The 16,887-nt window shown below is 36.9% G+C and overlaps 1 protein-coding gene and 1 long non-coding RNA gene across 2 annotated transcripts in view; one reads left to right on the top strand and one right to left on the bottom strand.

The window, feature by feature from the left end:
* Positions 1-10,260, bottom strand: part of LOC116154055 (uncharacterized) — a 134,575-nt gene extending 124,315 nt beyond the window's left edge. Inside the window, exon 1 of the long non-coding RNA XR_004137897.2 lies at positions 10,155-10,260. This is a non-coding gene — a long non-coding RNA (uncharacterized LOC116154055). The remainder of the gene's footprint in view (positions 1-10,154) is intronic.
* Positions 10,261-10,344: 84 nt separating this feature from the next.
* On the top strand, positions 10,345-16,887 carry LSM8 (LSM8 homolog, U6 small nuclear RNA associated). The gene is made up of 4 exons (XM_010975583.3): positions 10,345-10,488; positions 11,672-11,712; positions 13,624-13,751; positions 16,032-16,887. The coding sequence occupies exons 1-4, from the start codon at positions 10,458-10,460 to the stop codon at positions 16,120-16,122; spliced, it is 291 nt and encodes a 96-aa protein (XP_010973885.1). The 5' UTR covers positions 10,345-10,457; the 3' UTR covers positions 16,123-16,887.

Genomic DNA, 16,887 nt, shown 5'->3' with positions numbered 1-16,887 from the left:
TGGAGGAACCTTAAATACGTATTACTAAGCAAAAGAAGGCATTCTGAAAGGCTACATACTGTATGGTTCTAACTGTATGACATTCTGAAAAACACAAATCTATGAAGATAGTAAAAAGATCAGCGGTTGCCAGGGGTTGGGATGGGAGAAGGGGTGAATAGGCAGAATACAGAGGGTTTTTAGAGCAGTGAAACTATTCTATATGATACTGTAATGGTGGATACATGCCATTACATATTTGTCTAAGCCCACAGAATATACATCACCAAAAGTGAAGGGTGATGTAAACTGTGGACTTTGGGTGATTATGAGGTGTCAATGTAGGTTCATCAACTGTAACATATGTCCACACTCTGTTGAGAAATGTTGATAATGGGGGGGGTGGTTATGAAAGTGTTGGGGTTAGAAGGTATATGGGAAATCTCTGTACCTTTTCCTCAAATTTTCTGTGAAACTGAAAATTTTCTAAAACTGCTCTAAAAAAATAAAGTCTTAACAAAGAAAAAGAAAATTTGTATTTAAAACTGTTATTAATTCATAAACAGAAGATTACAGAGAAATTAAAATGAAATTATTATTAGTTCATAAACAGAAGATTACAGAGAAATTAAAATGAATTAACAAAATCTAGGTATATCAAAATAGATAAATTTCAAATACATAATGTTTGGCTGCAAATACAAAATGCAAGCTGCAAAGGATGATTGATTCTGTTTATGTGAGTCTTAAAACAGAGTAACATACATTGTACACAGACACAAATGTAGAAAAGTATGTTAATGATGATACAACTTCAGGATAGAGCAGAGAGGAGGGGGAAGAGCAGGAAGAGTAGATTTGCTTTATCTGCCATGCTATATTTCTTTTTCAGAAAAAAAGCTTTCAGTAAAAGACACCAAAAGAGAGAGGGGGGTATAAATTGTCAGTAGGAAAATTAAAGAGATAGTACATCCTGGATTATCAGGAAAGGAAGGAGATACATTTTCAAAAGAAGGACATAAAGCAGAGCATCCAAGATTGCAGACAAGTCAAGCAGAATGAGGGATAAGAAGCTCTGCCTGTTATGGGATAAGAAGCTCTGCCTGTTATCAGTCAGAAATGTTAGAGAAAGTTTCAGCAGAATAATGGGGGTGGGAGCCAGATGGTGGGGGGTGGAGGGGAGATACTTGGCACTGAAGAAGTGGAGGCAGTGAGAGCAAATGGCTCATTCAAAAAAATTGGCAATCAAAAAGAAAAGAGAAAAGATATACAGTAGTTTGAAAGAGGAATATTTAATCTGTCTAATGCTTCAGTGTCAGGCCAGGTAGGTACTCAAATAACTCAACATATTTTTGCAAAACATTGAGTCTTTATATTATCAAAAATAAAAAACAAATAAATATCTTTTTTCCTTTAGGGAGTATCTGCAAACTATCTCACATGTTAATATGGCATAAAGTAATATTAGGAGCATGGTTCAAATCACAAATAAGATGAACAGTAGAGTTGGAAAAGTTGAGAAAAGGTGAGACCTGCGACCTAGGGATTTCCCGGGTGTGATGCTCACTCAGACAGATCCCCACAAAGTGAGCATCTGGATGCAGTCACCCAGTCCAGGATCTGTCCTTCAACCTCTCAAACTTAGAAATTTAATCTCCTCAATGTGAATACAATTAAGTCTCAGGAATCGGATTCCTACTAACAAAGCTCATCAAAGACTACTGTTAAAGCCACTTTACTTATTTACAATAAGGAGTGTAATTGCCAAGCAGTGTAGATACATCAGCCTGACCACTGAGCAGGACCAACACGAGGGTGTTTGGAAAACAAGGAAGCAGAACAAAGAGTGACATTACTGGAATGTGTAATGACAGCTGGCTTCCATGCGATATCCTCGTCAAGTGGCTTCTTGACAGAACATTCTCTCTTTACATGAAGGCATGCTCTTGCAAATTTCCCTTTTTCTGCACCTGTATTTCTAAACACCCCTATTCTAAAATACATAACCATTCCTTGAAGATGTTAGTACCTCTCACATAGGAGCAGAAGCATCTCTCTAGGATGATTCTGCTCTTCTCTGCACTGAATACACTGTACTTGTTATTGTTTTAATTTTCAGAGTACTTTGAGGACATCTAGGATCACCTCCATATAAAAGACAACATTCCGTCATTCTAAGTGAACTAAGCCAGAAAGAGAAAGAAAAATACCATATGAGATCGCTCATATGTGGAATCTAAAAAACAAAAATAAAAACAAACAAACAAACAAAAACAAAGTGTAAATAAAGGACAGAAATAGACTCACAGACAGAGAATACAGACTTATGGTTACCAGGGGGGTGGAGGGTGGGAAGGGATAGACTGGGATTTCAAAATTGTAGAACAGACTACACTGTATAGCACAGGGAAATATACACAAAATGTTATGATAACTCACAGAGAAAAAAATGTGACAAAGAGTGTGTATATGTCCATGAATAACTGAAAAATTGTGCTGAACACTGGAATTTGACACAACATTGTAAAATGATCATAAATCAATAAAAAATGTTAAAAAAAAAAAGACAACATTCCATTTATAAGTACAAGTCCATCAGCACATGCTGAAGGGCAAAGTCAACATTCCCCAAATTTTAGTCATACCTATACCATTTTCATGATTTTTATTATATGTTGAGGACAACCATAATTTCACTGATTCTTTTTCATCAAATAAACTCACGTCTTTATATAAGTTTATTTTTAAAGGATACTTTATATTACTACCATTAAATTAGCAACTCAGGCTATATTTGACATAAGTAAAAATAACTGATAAGAATAATAAAAATATTTTTTAAAATTGACTTGTTTCACTACTACCCGTGAACATACATATGCCATCATTTATTATTACAGCTGCTAAATGATGTATTGTTTTGTATCTTATGTCAGGTCTAATATAGCCCATGCAATCCTGGCCTGCTACTGAAGACTGCAAAGGTATTACCTTGTTATCACATCGGCACTGCTCTGATTCATCAAACCCTGATGAGAATACTAGTTCAACCTTTAAAAGAAACTTTTAAAAAAAGACTACAGAAAATATGAGTTGTTTATATGGAATGTTCTGTAGTATAACATCTTTAAAATGAGACCAGTTCTCCATGGAAATAAACTAATGTGTCTTTCATGAAATTCTGTTAAGAGTTTTGATGGCGCACTTAAAGGACTGTCATTAAACCACTTATTGCTGTGTAGGTGGTGAGTTTTATAACATTTTCTCAGACATAAAAAGATATAGCTCTTTTGGACCCATAACAAAATGTTTATTTTGCACAGCTCATTCTATTCAATGTGTATAGCACCCTAAGATGTGGTAAAACTTTGAAAGTAATTATTAAAGAAAAGAGAAGAATAAGGAATTACAGGGTTTGTTGGGAAAGGTACAGACTGTATTTTCAGAGGCTATTTGAAGATGTGTAGGGGAGCTGATCAGGTGCAAACACAGGAGGAAAAGCCTCAGAAAAGCTTTTCTGACTTGCAATTGGCAGTGACCCCGGGTTAATACTCTTTGTCCAGAAATGTTGTGAGCATGGGTCTCTGGAAAAAATAATTATATTCTGAACCATAAGATTTTTAGGGTTCCTCACTGAAAGGATAGTAATTATAAATGTCAAATAACTTTAAATCTTTATTTCCAAATTTAGGTTCATGATTTTTTATATTAAAAAAAACCTCAAACTTAAAAGGAAAAATAGACATTTTCATAATATTTTAGATACTACATAGCTATTTTAAGTACAGACTATGATTCAACTCAATATAACTATATTTATGAGCTACTTAAGTATATTAATACTGGAGCTTTGTTGCATTCATTTCAAATACATCTTAAAGCAAAGTGGATATTTGTTGGCTTCTTCCAGAGCATCCACTTCCCCTTTTGTTCCACAGCCAGAAGGACCTCATTTTCCACAGGAGAACTCACCCAACCCCAATACAAAGCAGTTGTGTGGTTTGAGAGGATAGATCCCACCCCCACATTAAGTCCAGCAGAGCATCCTGTACCTAATCAGTGACTGGTTCAGGGATGGACATGTATCACATTTTGACCTGTTCACTTGGTTTACTGGCAGAATTCAGTTTACTTGCCTTTGTGGGGGCCAAGATACCTGTTCTCTTGCTGGCTGTAAACTGTAAGGGTGTTCCCAGGTAAAGACAACCACCTCCCTTGGCTCATGGCCTTCTTCCTCCAAATTCAGTAAGATAATCCAGGATATTGCCCCATCTCAAAGACCTTAACCTTAAGCACATCTGAAACCTCCCTTTTGCCATATAAGGTAATATAATCACCATAATCACAGGATATGGGAATTTGGATGTGGGCATCCTTGGGGGGCCTTTAGTCTGCCTACCACAATAATCCATTTGTTTTTCCTATTATTCCTAGTGGTTCTGATATCTGAAAAATGTCAAGCTGCCCTAGAGTATACCCTTGGATATCAATTCCTTCTGATCTTTGAAAAAGTCTACCTACAAAGGCAGACAACGACATTATCCATGGACATGTGCTGATCACTTGTAGATAGATTCAAATTTTATCCTGTGAGTAAAAGTTACTTTATTACTAATTATTGTAAAGAGCACTGACCTAGAATCCAGGAGACCTTCACTGTACGTGCTGCTACCTCAAAGAGAGTCACTCAGCTTATTTGGGACTCAGTTTTCTTATCTACAAGAGGAGAAAAGTGGACTGAGAAATTCCTAGATTTCCTTCTAGCTCTTAAAATCTAGATCCATGGCCTAAAAAAAAAAAAAAAGGGTAGAGGTGAGAGAGTAGTTACATCTTAGGTATAAAATCAAACAACCACAGCAAAATGAGAATTCTTTAGAAACAGTAAGATAAAACATTTTTTTTTCATTTTTTTTCCTACTCCATACATATTTTAATGTAATTTCACGCATCTGCTTTCCATTAGTGACTCAAGGTAACTAAGTTTTTGTCAAGACAATTCTTATACACATCACACTACCACTCCATTTATCTTTCTGTACTTTTTCACGTTATTCTTACCTCATAGCCTAACCCTCAGTATATAAAAAAATTACCTTTGATCTTTCTTACAATTTAATGTCTCCAAGTCTAAATCACGCTATTCTTTCAGTGTGGATTATATCACTCAGGAATGAGTTCAGATTGGAGATCCAGGAGACCTAAGTTATTTCTGCCATCAACATTATTTTCCAAGTTTGTCATGCCAAAATCACAAGGACAGTATAATTTTACCTGTACTACAATCAAAGCCACCAAAGACAATCATCTTTAAAAGCCAAGCAAAAATAACCAAAAAAGCAAGTAAATGCACTCAGCTTAAAATAATGTTCTTAATCTGCTTTGTAATAGTGATAACACAAAAATGGTAATTTACACACATAAACACACAGAAGATACTGAAAAGGCTCAGATCTAGGTGCTCCATTTGGATTACTTATCCTCTTTGCTTGCTATTTAAATAAAGCTGTCCCAAGTTGTATGAATTCAAGTACCCTCCTAGGCAACGTCAGAGGTATAAGACCTGCCTATCCCTAAATTTACCTGGTGCTACAGGAGGTAAGTAAAAACAGGGGCAGGTTAACCAAAGTGAAGGTCCAGATTCTCGATGGAATATTAACAGTCTGTTGTGCTACAGCTCTGCTTTGTGTAATAACAAACCAGCTCACATTTGACTGTTAACTATGGGAGTAACGTTAGAATACCGTGGAAAGTGCATTGATTGGTTCATACTTAATCTTTCCTAGCACCTTAATGTCTTGTGCTACCAAGAACCAACAGCTGAATGTAAAGTCACACAGTTGACTGCATGGTCACATGAGGCCTGGAGGGATACAATGCACAAATGACACCCTTTCACTGTGTGGCATCCTGTTCTTCCCTTGGCATAGCTCAGCCTGGTGCTCTACTCTGGGCGTGATTATTTTGCAGTTCTCTTAGATTTCTGCGCAAAAGCAACATCAGACAACGAGCCAGAGCCATCATCTCTGCACCTCTAAATCTTCTGCAAAGTTTGCACCTGCTTCTCCACCTGTTACTTTTGTGGATGATGCTCTCCTGCCCTTGCTTCTGTCACCCAGAAGTGTCAACTCTTCCACAGACTGTCATTTTTCAATCTACCTTCAATTTTTTTTAAAAGGTAAAGCTCTGTAAGTTACTATAGCATTTCTTTACTTGTTAGGAATTTCACATGTCCTTTTAAATGTGCTATTTTCATTTGGATTGTTATTGTCTCATTGCTATGTGGTTCCCAAACTTTGTTTCACGTGACAGTCACTTGTGGAGCTTTTAGAATCCTGATGCCCAGGCTCTCCCCTCATACCATTTAATTCAGATGTCTGGGAGTGGGAGCCAGGGCATCAGCAGTTTCCAAAGACCCTCAGGTGTTTTCAGTGAGCAACAAACTTTGGGAACCACCACTCTAGTTCAGTTGTTCAGGTTTTGAGTGGTCTTTTCCACACGTATTTTCTCCTTAACGTCTGTTAATTTTAAGTGAGCTATTTTTTTGAATGTGCTGGTTTTCAGGAATGTACATACCACAATGTAGCCAAAATGTTTACATTACTGTTCTGAGTTTCCAAAATATAAAGAAAGAATGCATGAAAGTGTATGTAAGTATTTTATTAATATGCATCATCCTTTATAAAGGAAACAGTGGGCCTCTGGAGACAGACTGGCTCTCCAGACCTTTAGGGTGAAGTGTATGCCATCACTAGTATAACCATGTATTTGGTGGCCTCACCACTGGCTGGTGAGCAGTGTCACGTCCACCCAGTTCTACAGCTTGGTCCCGTCTACTTTACTAACAAGTAGCCATCTTTCCCTGGATCTCCCTACTCCTGCCATTCTTCCAATTCACCAGTCACCATCACTATGCCATCCACGATTTGCTGTCTGCCTCTTTACCTTTCTTAACCACTACATTTGAATCACGTCTTCTGCTTTACCATTTCTACTGCTACAAATCAGAAACAAACCTGAATTCTTGTTAGCCTTCTTATCCTCAGTTCCTATCTCTACTAAATAATTACTGCCAGATTAATTTTCCTAAAGTACATGTGTACTTTTTCTCAAGCCTGATTTACATCTTACTTTTCTCGTACAATGTTTCAAGATTCTAACATATTCACCTTCCTCCTCCTCAAGCAATTAAAATGTGTACTGCTCAATTTGTCCAATAAGGAAAAAAGGTAGTGAGTAAAATATTGTAGCAGAATAAGCTCTGGGACTGAGAAAAAGGTTACCTGTGATGCAGTCTACATCCATGAGCAATAATAACTGATATTTATTGAGTGCTTATTACATGCCGGTCTTTATAAGAATTACTTTTAGTCCCCCCAAAATTTGATGATGTAAATGCCATCATTTCTCCATTTTACAGATGGGAAAATTGAAGTAAGAAGGTTAAGTAATCCACTCAAAGTCACACAGGATCCAATTCCAAACAGGCTAGCTCCTGAGATAGTGTCCTTAATTACGATTCTATACTGCTATTCAATTAGCAAGGCTAGATTTGATTTTTTTCCATCTCTTAAAAATGAGAGTTAAAAATGTCTGTCTTAACTTAAAAGGAAAAAAATACATAATATATGAAAAACACTTAGTAATTTATAATTAAATGAACTAATATTTCCACATCAATTACCTTTATCATTTGGGATATTTATTATTTTTCCATACCTGAATTATTTCATGTTTATAATTAAAGCTCTGTACCTATTCAGAAATTTCCTTGTAAGGAGAGAACCAGATTTATTTATGTCTTTTTCTGCCTTGGAGAACCCTAGAAAGATCTAATAAATATATATTGCTAATTGGTTAACATTTGTGAAACTTGTAGGAATACATACCAATAAAAAATAAAAGTAAATAAAAGATCATATCATATTAGGTCACAAGTAATGTCTTAATTTTCCAATTATAATTGTCATTTTTTTTTCCCATGAACCATTCACAGGAAAAGTGTAAATTCAGTTTCCTCAGAATCTAGTATGAGTTTGATTCTTCAGATTAATGAAAAGAATACAGGATACAAAGGGAGATGAGGGCCCTGCTTCTCAGGGGAATCATTAAGCGGTGCTTCCAGAGAGAGACCCATTTTATATATACTGGTTGCTACTAATAGGAAGTAACTCCAGGAATGTCAGATATCCTATCCTTTCTCATCTCTTTTTCTGCCCTATTCTTGAAAAATCTTTATCACTGTTCTAGATACACTCAATGGGATTACTAATGAGAGAGTTTCATGACTGGGTTTGGAGATACATAAAATGTTGGGCAAATCTTAAATAAACTAAACATAAAAGAAAATTTTAGTTTTCTGTCCAAAGTTTAGATTCAGAACTAATGGAATGAATGTTCCATCAATAAAATAAAAAGGCACTCCAGCAAACTTTGACTCTTTTAACAGTGAGAATATTATTTACATGAGTAGTACACTGAAAGATTTTAAGCTCAAAAATCTCACTGAACCCCTACTTGACTTTTTAGTTGTCAGATGTTTATATGTATCACTTCCCTCTTTGGGAACTTTAATTTTCTATTATGAGGTGTTAAACTCTCTATGTCCATGTACTCCCCAGGCCACAAGGCTAATTTAGATAAATCACATATGTAATACCTGCATCTATACGTAACTCATTTTTTATCTTATTAAAGGCTTTTCTTTATTTATAGGCTTTCTCTCCACATCTGTGATCATTAGGGACTACAGAAAACATGGTTTTAACATGTGTGTGTAAAAAATGTTCAAATCAAAGAGATTCTGTGATGCCCTATAAACATTGCACATCTGTTATTTATCTGGCATATTAATTTAATGGAAACTACAGGGTCATAAACATATAATGTATTTATGATGAACTTAGCTCTGTAAGTTACTACATAATGTTACTAAACATTTTCAAATATAAACGCACTCTAAGAGGTGAAAAACTACATGGATTATTCATTTTTAAATATTTGGCACATTATTTTTAAAACCTCCTTACTAATGATACCTCATTTATCACTAATTAGTACTTTGGTTTTCTTTCAGTTTAATATCTAACATTTGCAAACCACACAGTATCTTCGTTTTTTAATTTATGGAAGGTATTTTCATTTACCACCACCCCCCCCCCCGCACAAACGGGGCACTTATCATCTGATTCCTGAACGTATGTGGTTTCAGACAGGTCAGAGCTTAAGTTTCAGTATACAAGATACTAAATATCTGGGAGTGATCTGTAGGTAGTTTCATGGGTATGCTGTACTGAAAACAGAAACTTCACTTTTCAGAAGAAAACTGACAACATTGCAAAAGTTTTCAAACCCACAACTCTCCAGTTAAGAAATCACAAGTCTAACTGAAATTATAAGGCTATTTTGTAAAAAGGGAAACTACTCTCACTAGTATTTTGTATACAGATTCTTTCATAAATTCAAGTCCTTTGAAGTTAGGGTACCACAGTAAAATAAGAGTGAGGTTTTCTAGTAACAAATGGTAATAACCAAATGGGGTCTAAGGAAACTGAGGCCCGGAGGAGCTGATGTTACTGTTGCGAGGCCACCCTCACAATGTCGTTAGCATAGCAGGACTGGAACCCAGCCTGGTGCTTATCTAGAAGACTCTTCCTCAATCAGTCCTTTCCAGGGCGGTGCAGCCGGCCTGCCTTTTAGTTACTAATTTCACCGAGGGCAGGGAGGCCTTGGGGCGTGGTAGAAGGAAGACTGTTTTTCTAAGGGAGACTCACATACTTTTCCGTTTGCATTCAGTTTCTTAAATAAATGAGTAACAACGCCTCCGCGTTGGTGCACTTTTAGAGGGAAACGCAGACTAAGCGACCATGCCTTTTATTGCTGTGTTTTCCAGACATGTATACCACATGGTTACGTGTGCAACTTCGTCCTGGGCCGTGTAGCTGCTAAAAGGTTAATTTTCGGCCCGTGGGGCAGAAAACCAGATTCCACTTCCCCGCGTCTACGTTTCATACCAGAACAGCGCTTATCTCGCTATTTCACTTGTGACGAAAACACCTATTCCGTTTTCTCCCGCCTTCCCTGTCTTTCCTCAACATTTCCCCGCTAAACAATTTCTGCCACAAACCCTTCCACTCCGCTAGGAAACCCGCTGGCCCACAGTCTCCCCACTACCCCACCTTCAGGAAGCTTCCTCCTCTCTTCCGCCTGGCGCTCGCTTTTGTCCCCCTCAGCTTCCGCGGTCACCGCCCAGAAAAACAGTGGAAACACACTGCGCACGCGCATTAAAACCGGCCCGCGCTTTGCCTCTCGGGTATGGTTGGCCGGGTTCTTTCAGTCTCTGATTCGCGGAGGCGGCCTGCGGTAACTCTCGCGGTATTTGCTACCGCCAATCAGCGGAAGCTGCCGCAGGTTCCTGGCGGGCCTTTTTGGCTCCTCTTGTCGCCGGCGCTGCTGTGTGGACAGCGGCCGGGCCGAGCATAATGACGTCCGCCTTGGAGAACTACATCAACCGTATCCTCTACCTGGCGCCGCGGGCATTAGCCCGGGCCGTGGCAAGGCCCGCGTCTGCACCGGAGAGGATTGATGCTAGAGAGGCCGGGGGTCGGGATCGGCGGGCGGTTGGGACGCCCGGCCACTGCGGAGGCCTGGGATGCGGGTGCGGGGTTTAACGACCTGGGACTCACCAGTCCCGCCTCCAGGGCTGGGACCAGCAGCTTCTGCGGGCCCAAGGCGCCTTTTTTAACCCGGGGGGAAAAAAACCCAAAACAGTATGATTATTCCGAACTTTTCCTTGTCTGTATGGAAACCAGCTATTGATTCATCCTTACTATTTCCCTAGGGCCTATACGTTCAGGTTTAGGAATATTTTAACAGTTTTACTAGCGGCGACAATGGTCTTGTAAATCCATGCATTTGTTTCATTCATAGACATTGTTCATTGTCTGAGGATAGCAAAAACTTTGCAGATGGTGCACAAATAGAATTTCTGCCCCTTTACCACTTGAAATCCCAACTTTGTTGATGGAATTAAATAATGCTTGCTGTTGTAATGGATCGTCCTGAGGGACAAATAACTTTAAAAAGTCCATGTGAAGTACCCTATACACCTGTTACCCTTTTAACGTCTCGGGACATAAATACTACATTGTACTCTCATGTACAAATTTGGGGCAAAAGTGAAATGCTAAAGGCTTTTTAATGATGCAAGCATATTGGTACCTAGTGGAATTGATTATTGCTTCTTTCTCTTGAATTCCAAAAGCCTGGTCCTGGAAGATTGTGTCTTAACGTGCTTGAAATCAGTCAGCATTCATTAGTTTAACACTGATCCAATTTTCGTTTTACAGTTAAAGATACAGGTGTAAGAAGGGAAAATGTCTTGCTCAGTTGTCAGATTGGCAATATTCCCCAGTGAAAAAAGAGTACCAAACACCCCAGCTGTTTTGGAATAAGATACACTGATCATATACAGAAAGGGATGTTCTATTCCTATTTCTTTACGTTTTTAAATTGTGTAATTTTCACACACAAAAAATGAAGAGCATAAAGTTTTTATGTTGTAAATGTGGCTGTGTTGAAAAGCTGTATGTTTATTCTGTCACCTTTTCCCTAGTAATTTAAATCTTTTCCTTGCAAGATTTTAAGTTTTCAGTTTGCATTCCAAGAGAAATGCTTTCCTTGATTCATTTATCAGGAACTGTTGCTGTTATTACTTCTGACGGGAGAATGATTGTGGTAAGTACTTGGCATATTCATTCTCTGTTTTCTAGCTGGTTTACTGGTTGTAAATTATTACGTAGAACCTCTGATCTCTAATGCCTAGGCACCACAGTACACCTGCATTGCAGTTTTATGATTCAGCTCTGTATCACTGTGATAAATAGCTGCCAATGCATTCTTTTTTTTATTAACAAACATTGAGTGTATGCTACATTCAAGGCTTCTAGAAGCTAGGATGAGTCTGCCTTCAGAGAGCTTCTAGTCTAGTCTGCAGATAGCTGCCTGTATTTTATATTCATCTTCTTTTTCCATTTTTTATTTCCTTCTGCATTCAATGCTCTGATATCCACTCTACATGAATCATATAATCTTTTTGAAGTTTTATGTCTGCCTCTTAGAAACTTTTTTATGATTTAGAGACTACATCCATAAAATAATGAATTTGGAAGACTTTTATGGTGATAATCTTTGGATATTCTTGGGTTGGTATGATCTCTGTCTTCTGTAGAATAAATTATGGTGAATGACTAAATTTACTTGTGCTGCTATCACAGTATCCCCTTTTAATTCCAGAAAAATCCTAGATTCTCTCCTTGACCTGTTCCTTGATCTGAGGAATTTATCCCATGATTTTTGGCTTCTTAATTATTTATTTATAACTCATACTGTTGTTCACTGTCAAATAAGTTTTAAGGCTGCTAAACTTTCTCTATTTTCTATCTAATTCATATAATTTAATCTTTTATTTTCCCATTCTGCAGTTCTGTTTTTGGTTCTTTTCTGTTTAATCCTTTTGCTTTTTTTCAGTGGGTTGTTAAGTGACTATTACCAAACTGTCAGACTTTGCCATTTACTAAACATATCAGGTGCCATGCACGTTACATGTGTTATGTCAGTTGATCTCAGTCCAACTCTGTGAAGGAGAATTAACCTTGTACTGTAGGTTAGGAACCAAGCTCAGAAAATGTGAGTCACCTTCCCAGAGTCGTGTGGACAATACACGGCAGAACCAAACTGAAATTTAAATTGGATTTGACTCCAAAGCTAATATTTCCTTCAAGTTCTGGAATGTTCTAATTGTTACAGTCACATTTGTACCTACTGTTACTGGGTTATTGGAAAGATTAAGTAAATCCACTTGAGGCCCATAGAACACTGTTTGGCAAATACCTCATTCAGCACTCATTAAGTCTTAGCTGTTACTACCCGTTGAAGTTTCTGTATACTTATGGGGCTGATTTGAATTTCTTTAAAGTGGTAGATTATATTTGCTTGTTCATAGTAGTATAAAACAGTAGTTCATTGGTCTGGCTTTGAAGCTAGCCTTTCATGGTTCAGATTCTAGCTCTGCTAATTTCTATCCATTAAACCTTGAGGGATTACCTCTCTGTGCCTCAGTTTTCTCTGATGTGGGAATATTTATAGTATCTACCTTGAAGAGTGGAGTTTAATTGAGGTACTGTATGCAGCATGTTTAGCACAAGGTCTAGTACTGGTAGGTAATATGAAGTGATACTGTGACATTGCTGTAGCTGCTGTGTATAGGGATATTTCCCTTAAATTCCCCTTGTTTTAGTTTATATTTTTAAAATATTAGCTCTTGGACTATTAGGCTTTTGTGCTACTTCCTTGGAAATAAACTAGTACATTGGTGTCCTTTGTAATTCTCAACAATTCTGCATGCTACTCAGAAGTGTGTTGTAGTTTTATTTTTTCCCCCCTTAAAAAACCAAGAGGTAAATTTTGTGCCCAAGAATACTGCTGCTCATAAAGAGGTATTTTGTTTTATAGTAGATATATAGATATAGATATATAGATATATATTTAAAATAGGTATTTCTTTTGGAGTACCTGGCAACTAAAATTGTGTATGCATTCAGATAAACCAGAATTATTTGTCTTTTTCTCTTAATGTTTTCTTTACAGGGAACACTGAAAGGTTTTGACCAGACCATTAATTTGATTTTGGATGAAAGCCATGAACGAGTGTTCAGCTCTTCACAGGGAGTAGAACAAGTGGTGCTAGGGTTATACATTGTAAGAGGAGATAATGTGTAAGTACAATGCTTCTTTTTTTAAGGCAAGTTAAATATACTACTCATGTACTACCTTGCTGTATGGAGAAGAGTTTTTTATCTACTGAGATTTGTCCATATTTCTAATAGAAGTAGCCTGGATAAGGTCCAGAAAGGGCTCTGCCTTAACACTCAATACTTCATCGGAGAGACTTCTTAAAATGTTCTTACAAAATAACCCTGATTTCAGAGGAACATAAATATACTTCTAGGGTTCAAGGCTAGGGTTTAAAATTGTCTTTGAAATCTCCCGTGTGGACAGTTCAAAATAATTAATGCTTTAAAACATAGCTGAATTCATTAACAAGTATTTATCCATTACTTATTTTTTCTTTTAATTTTTTAGTATAATTAGCACTTAAGATGTCCCGTGTTTATGTCATGGCCTCAGTTAATTTGGGACACATTGATATGGCAGTTCAAGAAGATATATTTTAGTGGCAGCAATTTAGGAAAAGTCTGCAATAGTGTAGAGCAATACTGTCCAGTAAAACTTTGGGGGATGATGGAAATGTTGTGTATCTGCGTTGTCTACTGTGGTAGGTACTAGCCATGTGTGTGGCTGTTGAGTACTTGACAGGTGGTTGGTGTGACTGAAGAACTGAATTTTAGGTTTTATTTAATTGTAATTAATTTTAATAGTCACCTGTGGCTAGCAGCTACTTTATTACACAGTGCAGTTACAGAGGCCAGAAGATTGTTGAATCAGTTTTCTAGGGAGTACTGTTTAGAATTAAAACATAGCTGGAAGGCAGCAAAAGATAATGTTGGCATCTCCGATTATTTTGTTGGACAAGTAGGGTATGGAAGATGGAGGAATACTTTAGTCATTTTAATTATCTGTCTTAAGAAAATCACTTTTAGATGGATAGCTTATTTGTTCTTTAATCAAAATCGGGGCTTTATAAAATATTCTAGAGAGATGACTTTTGGGTGAAGTGAGCTGTAAAGAATGAGAGGAAGGCAAAGCAGACCAGTTCCCCTGACCAGAACAACGCTGACTGTTTATACTGGGGTTCTGCCTAATAATTGATTTTAATTAAGATGCTTTCTCCTACTTTAATTGAAATAAAACATTTTTTTGAACTTCAATTTTAAAGAATTGAAAACATTGCTGTAGACCCAGTGGTATGCTGGAGCCAACTTATACTGGTTCATAGAAGCAGATTTTTATATTTTGGGGAATTTTGCAAACTGGTTGATTGATGTCTTGTTGGTAGCTTGAAACTGGCCATAGTGGGAGTATTTACACTGTGGATATCAGTCAACACTGCAAATCAGCCTCCCCGTTTTTCTTTGGAGAGCTGGTTTTAAAATATTTACCAGCACTCCACTGTCTTCCATAAGGATTTTAAATGATACTATTTTTAAGGATGGAATTGAGATCTTTGATTTGTTTCATATTGAGAAAACTTAATATATTCCCCTAGGGTTTTGTGCTTCCCATTTATTAGCGAACTGAAAACTTCATATAGTTTAAAGCAAAATCAGGCAAATTCCGTATTACAAGTATTTGTCTGTAGGATTTACTATCATTAAAACACAACAAATTTACACAACCAGTTTTTTACGGAATAATGCTTTATACAAGTCCCGTGGTCTGGATGTAGCAATGGCTACATCCAGCTGGAGGCCATGGCTTGGTTACCTGGTATTCCATGGTATTAACGAAACTGATGTTATAGGTGTTATGTTAATGTCGAATCAAGGAAAAGTTTGCTGGCTTTAACCCTAGCCAATCATATCAAAAACTCATTTGTGAGATACCTAAGTATCTATGATTATCTTTGTGTATGAAGAACTGTACTTCTTTTTGGTATTGTATTTAAGTTGAGTAAACTGAGAAATCAGGAAAAGGAAACTAGTAGATATTATATATACCATTGATGGATTTAATTCATTGAAGTTACTCAAATAATACACTTTTACTTGCTTATTTAGTAGTGATTTTGTGACTTCCCCACTCCCTCGCCCCCCAGCCCCAGTGAAGCTTTGGGTTTTGTACCATATCTATCCCTACGTGTCTTTTTCCTTTAAAGACTCGTGATCCAGTAACGCTATATGCAGTCTGTCCTTTAATATTTGTTCCTGTAACAATGTTGTCTTCAAATTATTTCTTGAGTTTTGTGACTCAAACGTGCAATTCACTACAGTATGAAAATGTTTTTCACCTTAAGCAGTTCTTTTTACTATCTTTTCTCAGTTTTAGTCAGAAATGAGATTGTTTTAACTTTTTTTTTTTCCCTTAAATAATTACAGTGCAGTCATTGGAGAAATTGATGAAGAGACAGATTCTGCACTTGATTTGGGGAATATACGAGCAGAACCTCTGAACTCTGTAGCACACTGAGGGAAAAAACTACATACATTGGACATCTGTAAATCTTTGTACAGAAACTGACTATTCTGAGGATGATGTGCTGAATTTTTATCAATGTGTAATTGTGGATTTTGACTCCAGATTGATTCATTGTAATATGATATGTAAATTAAAATATTTCTACACTTTCTTGAAAAAACTTTTTTTAAAAATCGTAAGATTAGTGGCTTGGTTTTATTTTTCTATTAAATAGTGTAAAATCTAATCATTATTTTGAGAACTTTTAGAAAGGATATTCTGGTATTTTAATGTTTATGGAAAACTAGTTGAAAAGAGAAATTCATGTGCTCTATAGATTAAGCATACAAATACCATTTGTAGTACAGGATACAAATGTTTCTTTGCCTGATTTTTAAGAAAGTCACAGGAAGGTAAGTCTTGTCTTCTGCAATTATCTGACCCATCCCCATTTATCACACTGCCCTGCTGGTTGCCTCCTAGCACTTTGGAAGTGCGGGTAAAAGTGTGTTTGGTTGAGAAAAGGAAACATGCTAACAAAGTTGTACGTTATCTGAAAAAAATTGTTTCCATATGTAGTCCTATAAGCCATCTGAGCTTTTAATTTTAAGAATTGGGGAACTTCTAGTATTAAAGGGGTTTTGTGTTGTTTATAAATGTGAGTAAATACACCTTAAGTCTATATGGAGGCAGTGCTCGCTATTATTGTCAACAACTTTCCATGACTCCCTATTTCCATAAACCTGATTTCAAAAGAAGTAAACATGTTTTCTCTGA

The sequence above is a fragment of the Camelus dromedarius genome, chromosome 7, assembly GCF_036321535.1.
Source record: "Camelus dromedarius isolate mCamDro1 chromosome 7, mCamDro1.pat, whole genome shotgun sequence".
NCBI lineage: Eukaryota > Metazoa > Chordata > Mammalia > Artiodactyla > Camelidae > Camelus > Camelus dromedarius.
Note: the sequence above shows the minus strand (reverse complement) of the source record. Positions and strands in the feature narration are given on the sequence as shown.

Excerpts from the sequence above, each read along its gene's own strand:
- LSM8 (XM_010975583.3), top strand. The coding sequence starts at position 10,458 with ATGACGTCCGCCTTGGAGAACTACATCAACC. Across the intron at positions 11,713-13,623 it reads CTGACGGGAGAATGATTGTG|GGAACACTGAAAGGTTTTGA; the intron begins GTAAGTACTTGG and ends TTTTCTTTACAG. Across the intron at positions 13,752-16,031 it reads ATTGTAAGAGGAGATAATGT|TGCAGTCATTGGAGAAATTG; the intron begins GTAAGTACAATG and ends AAATAATTACAG.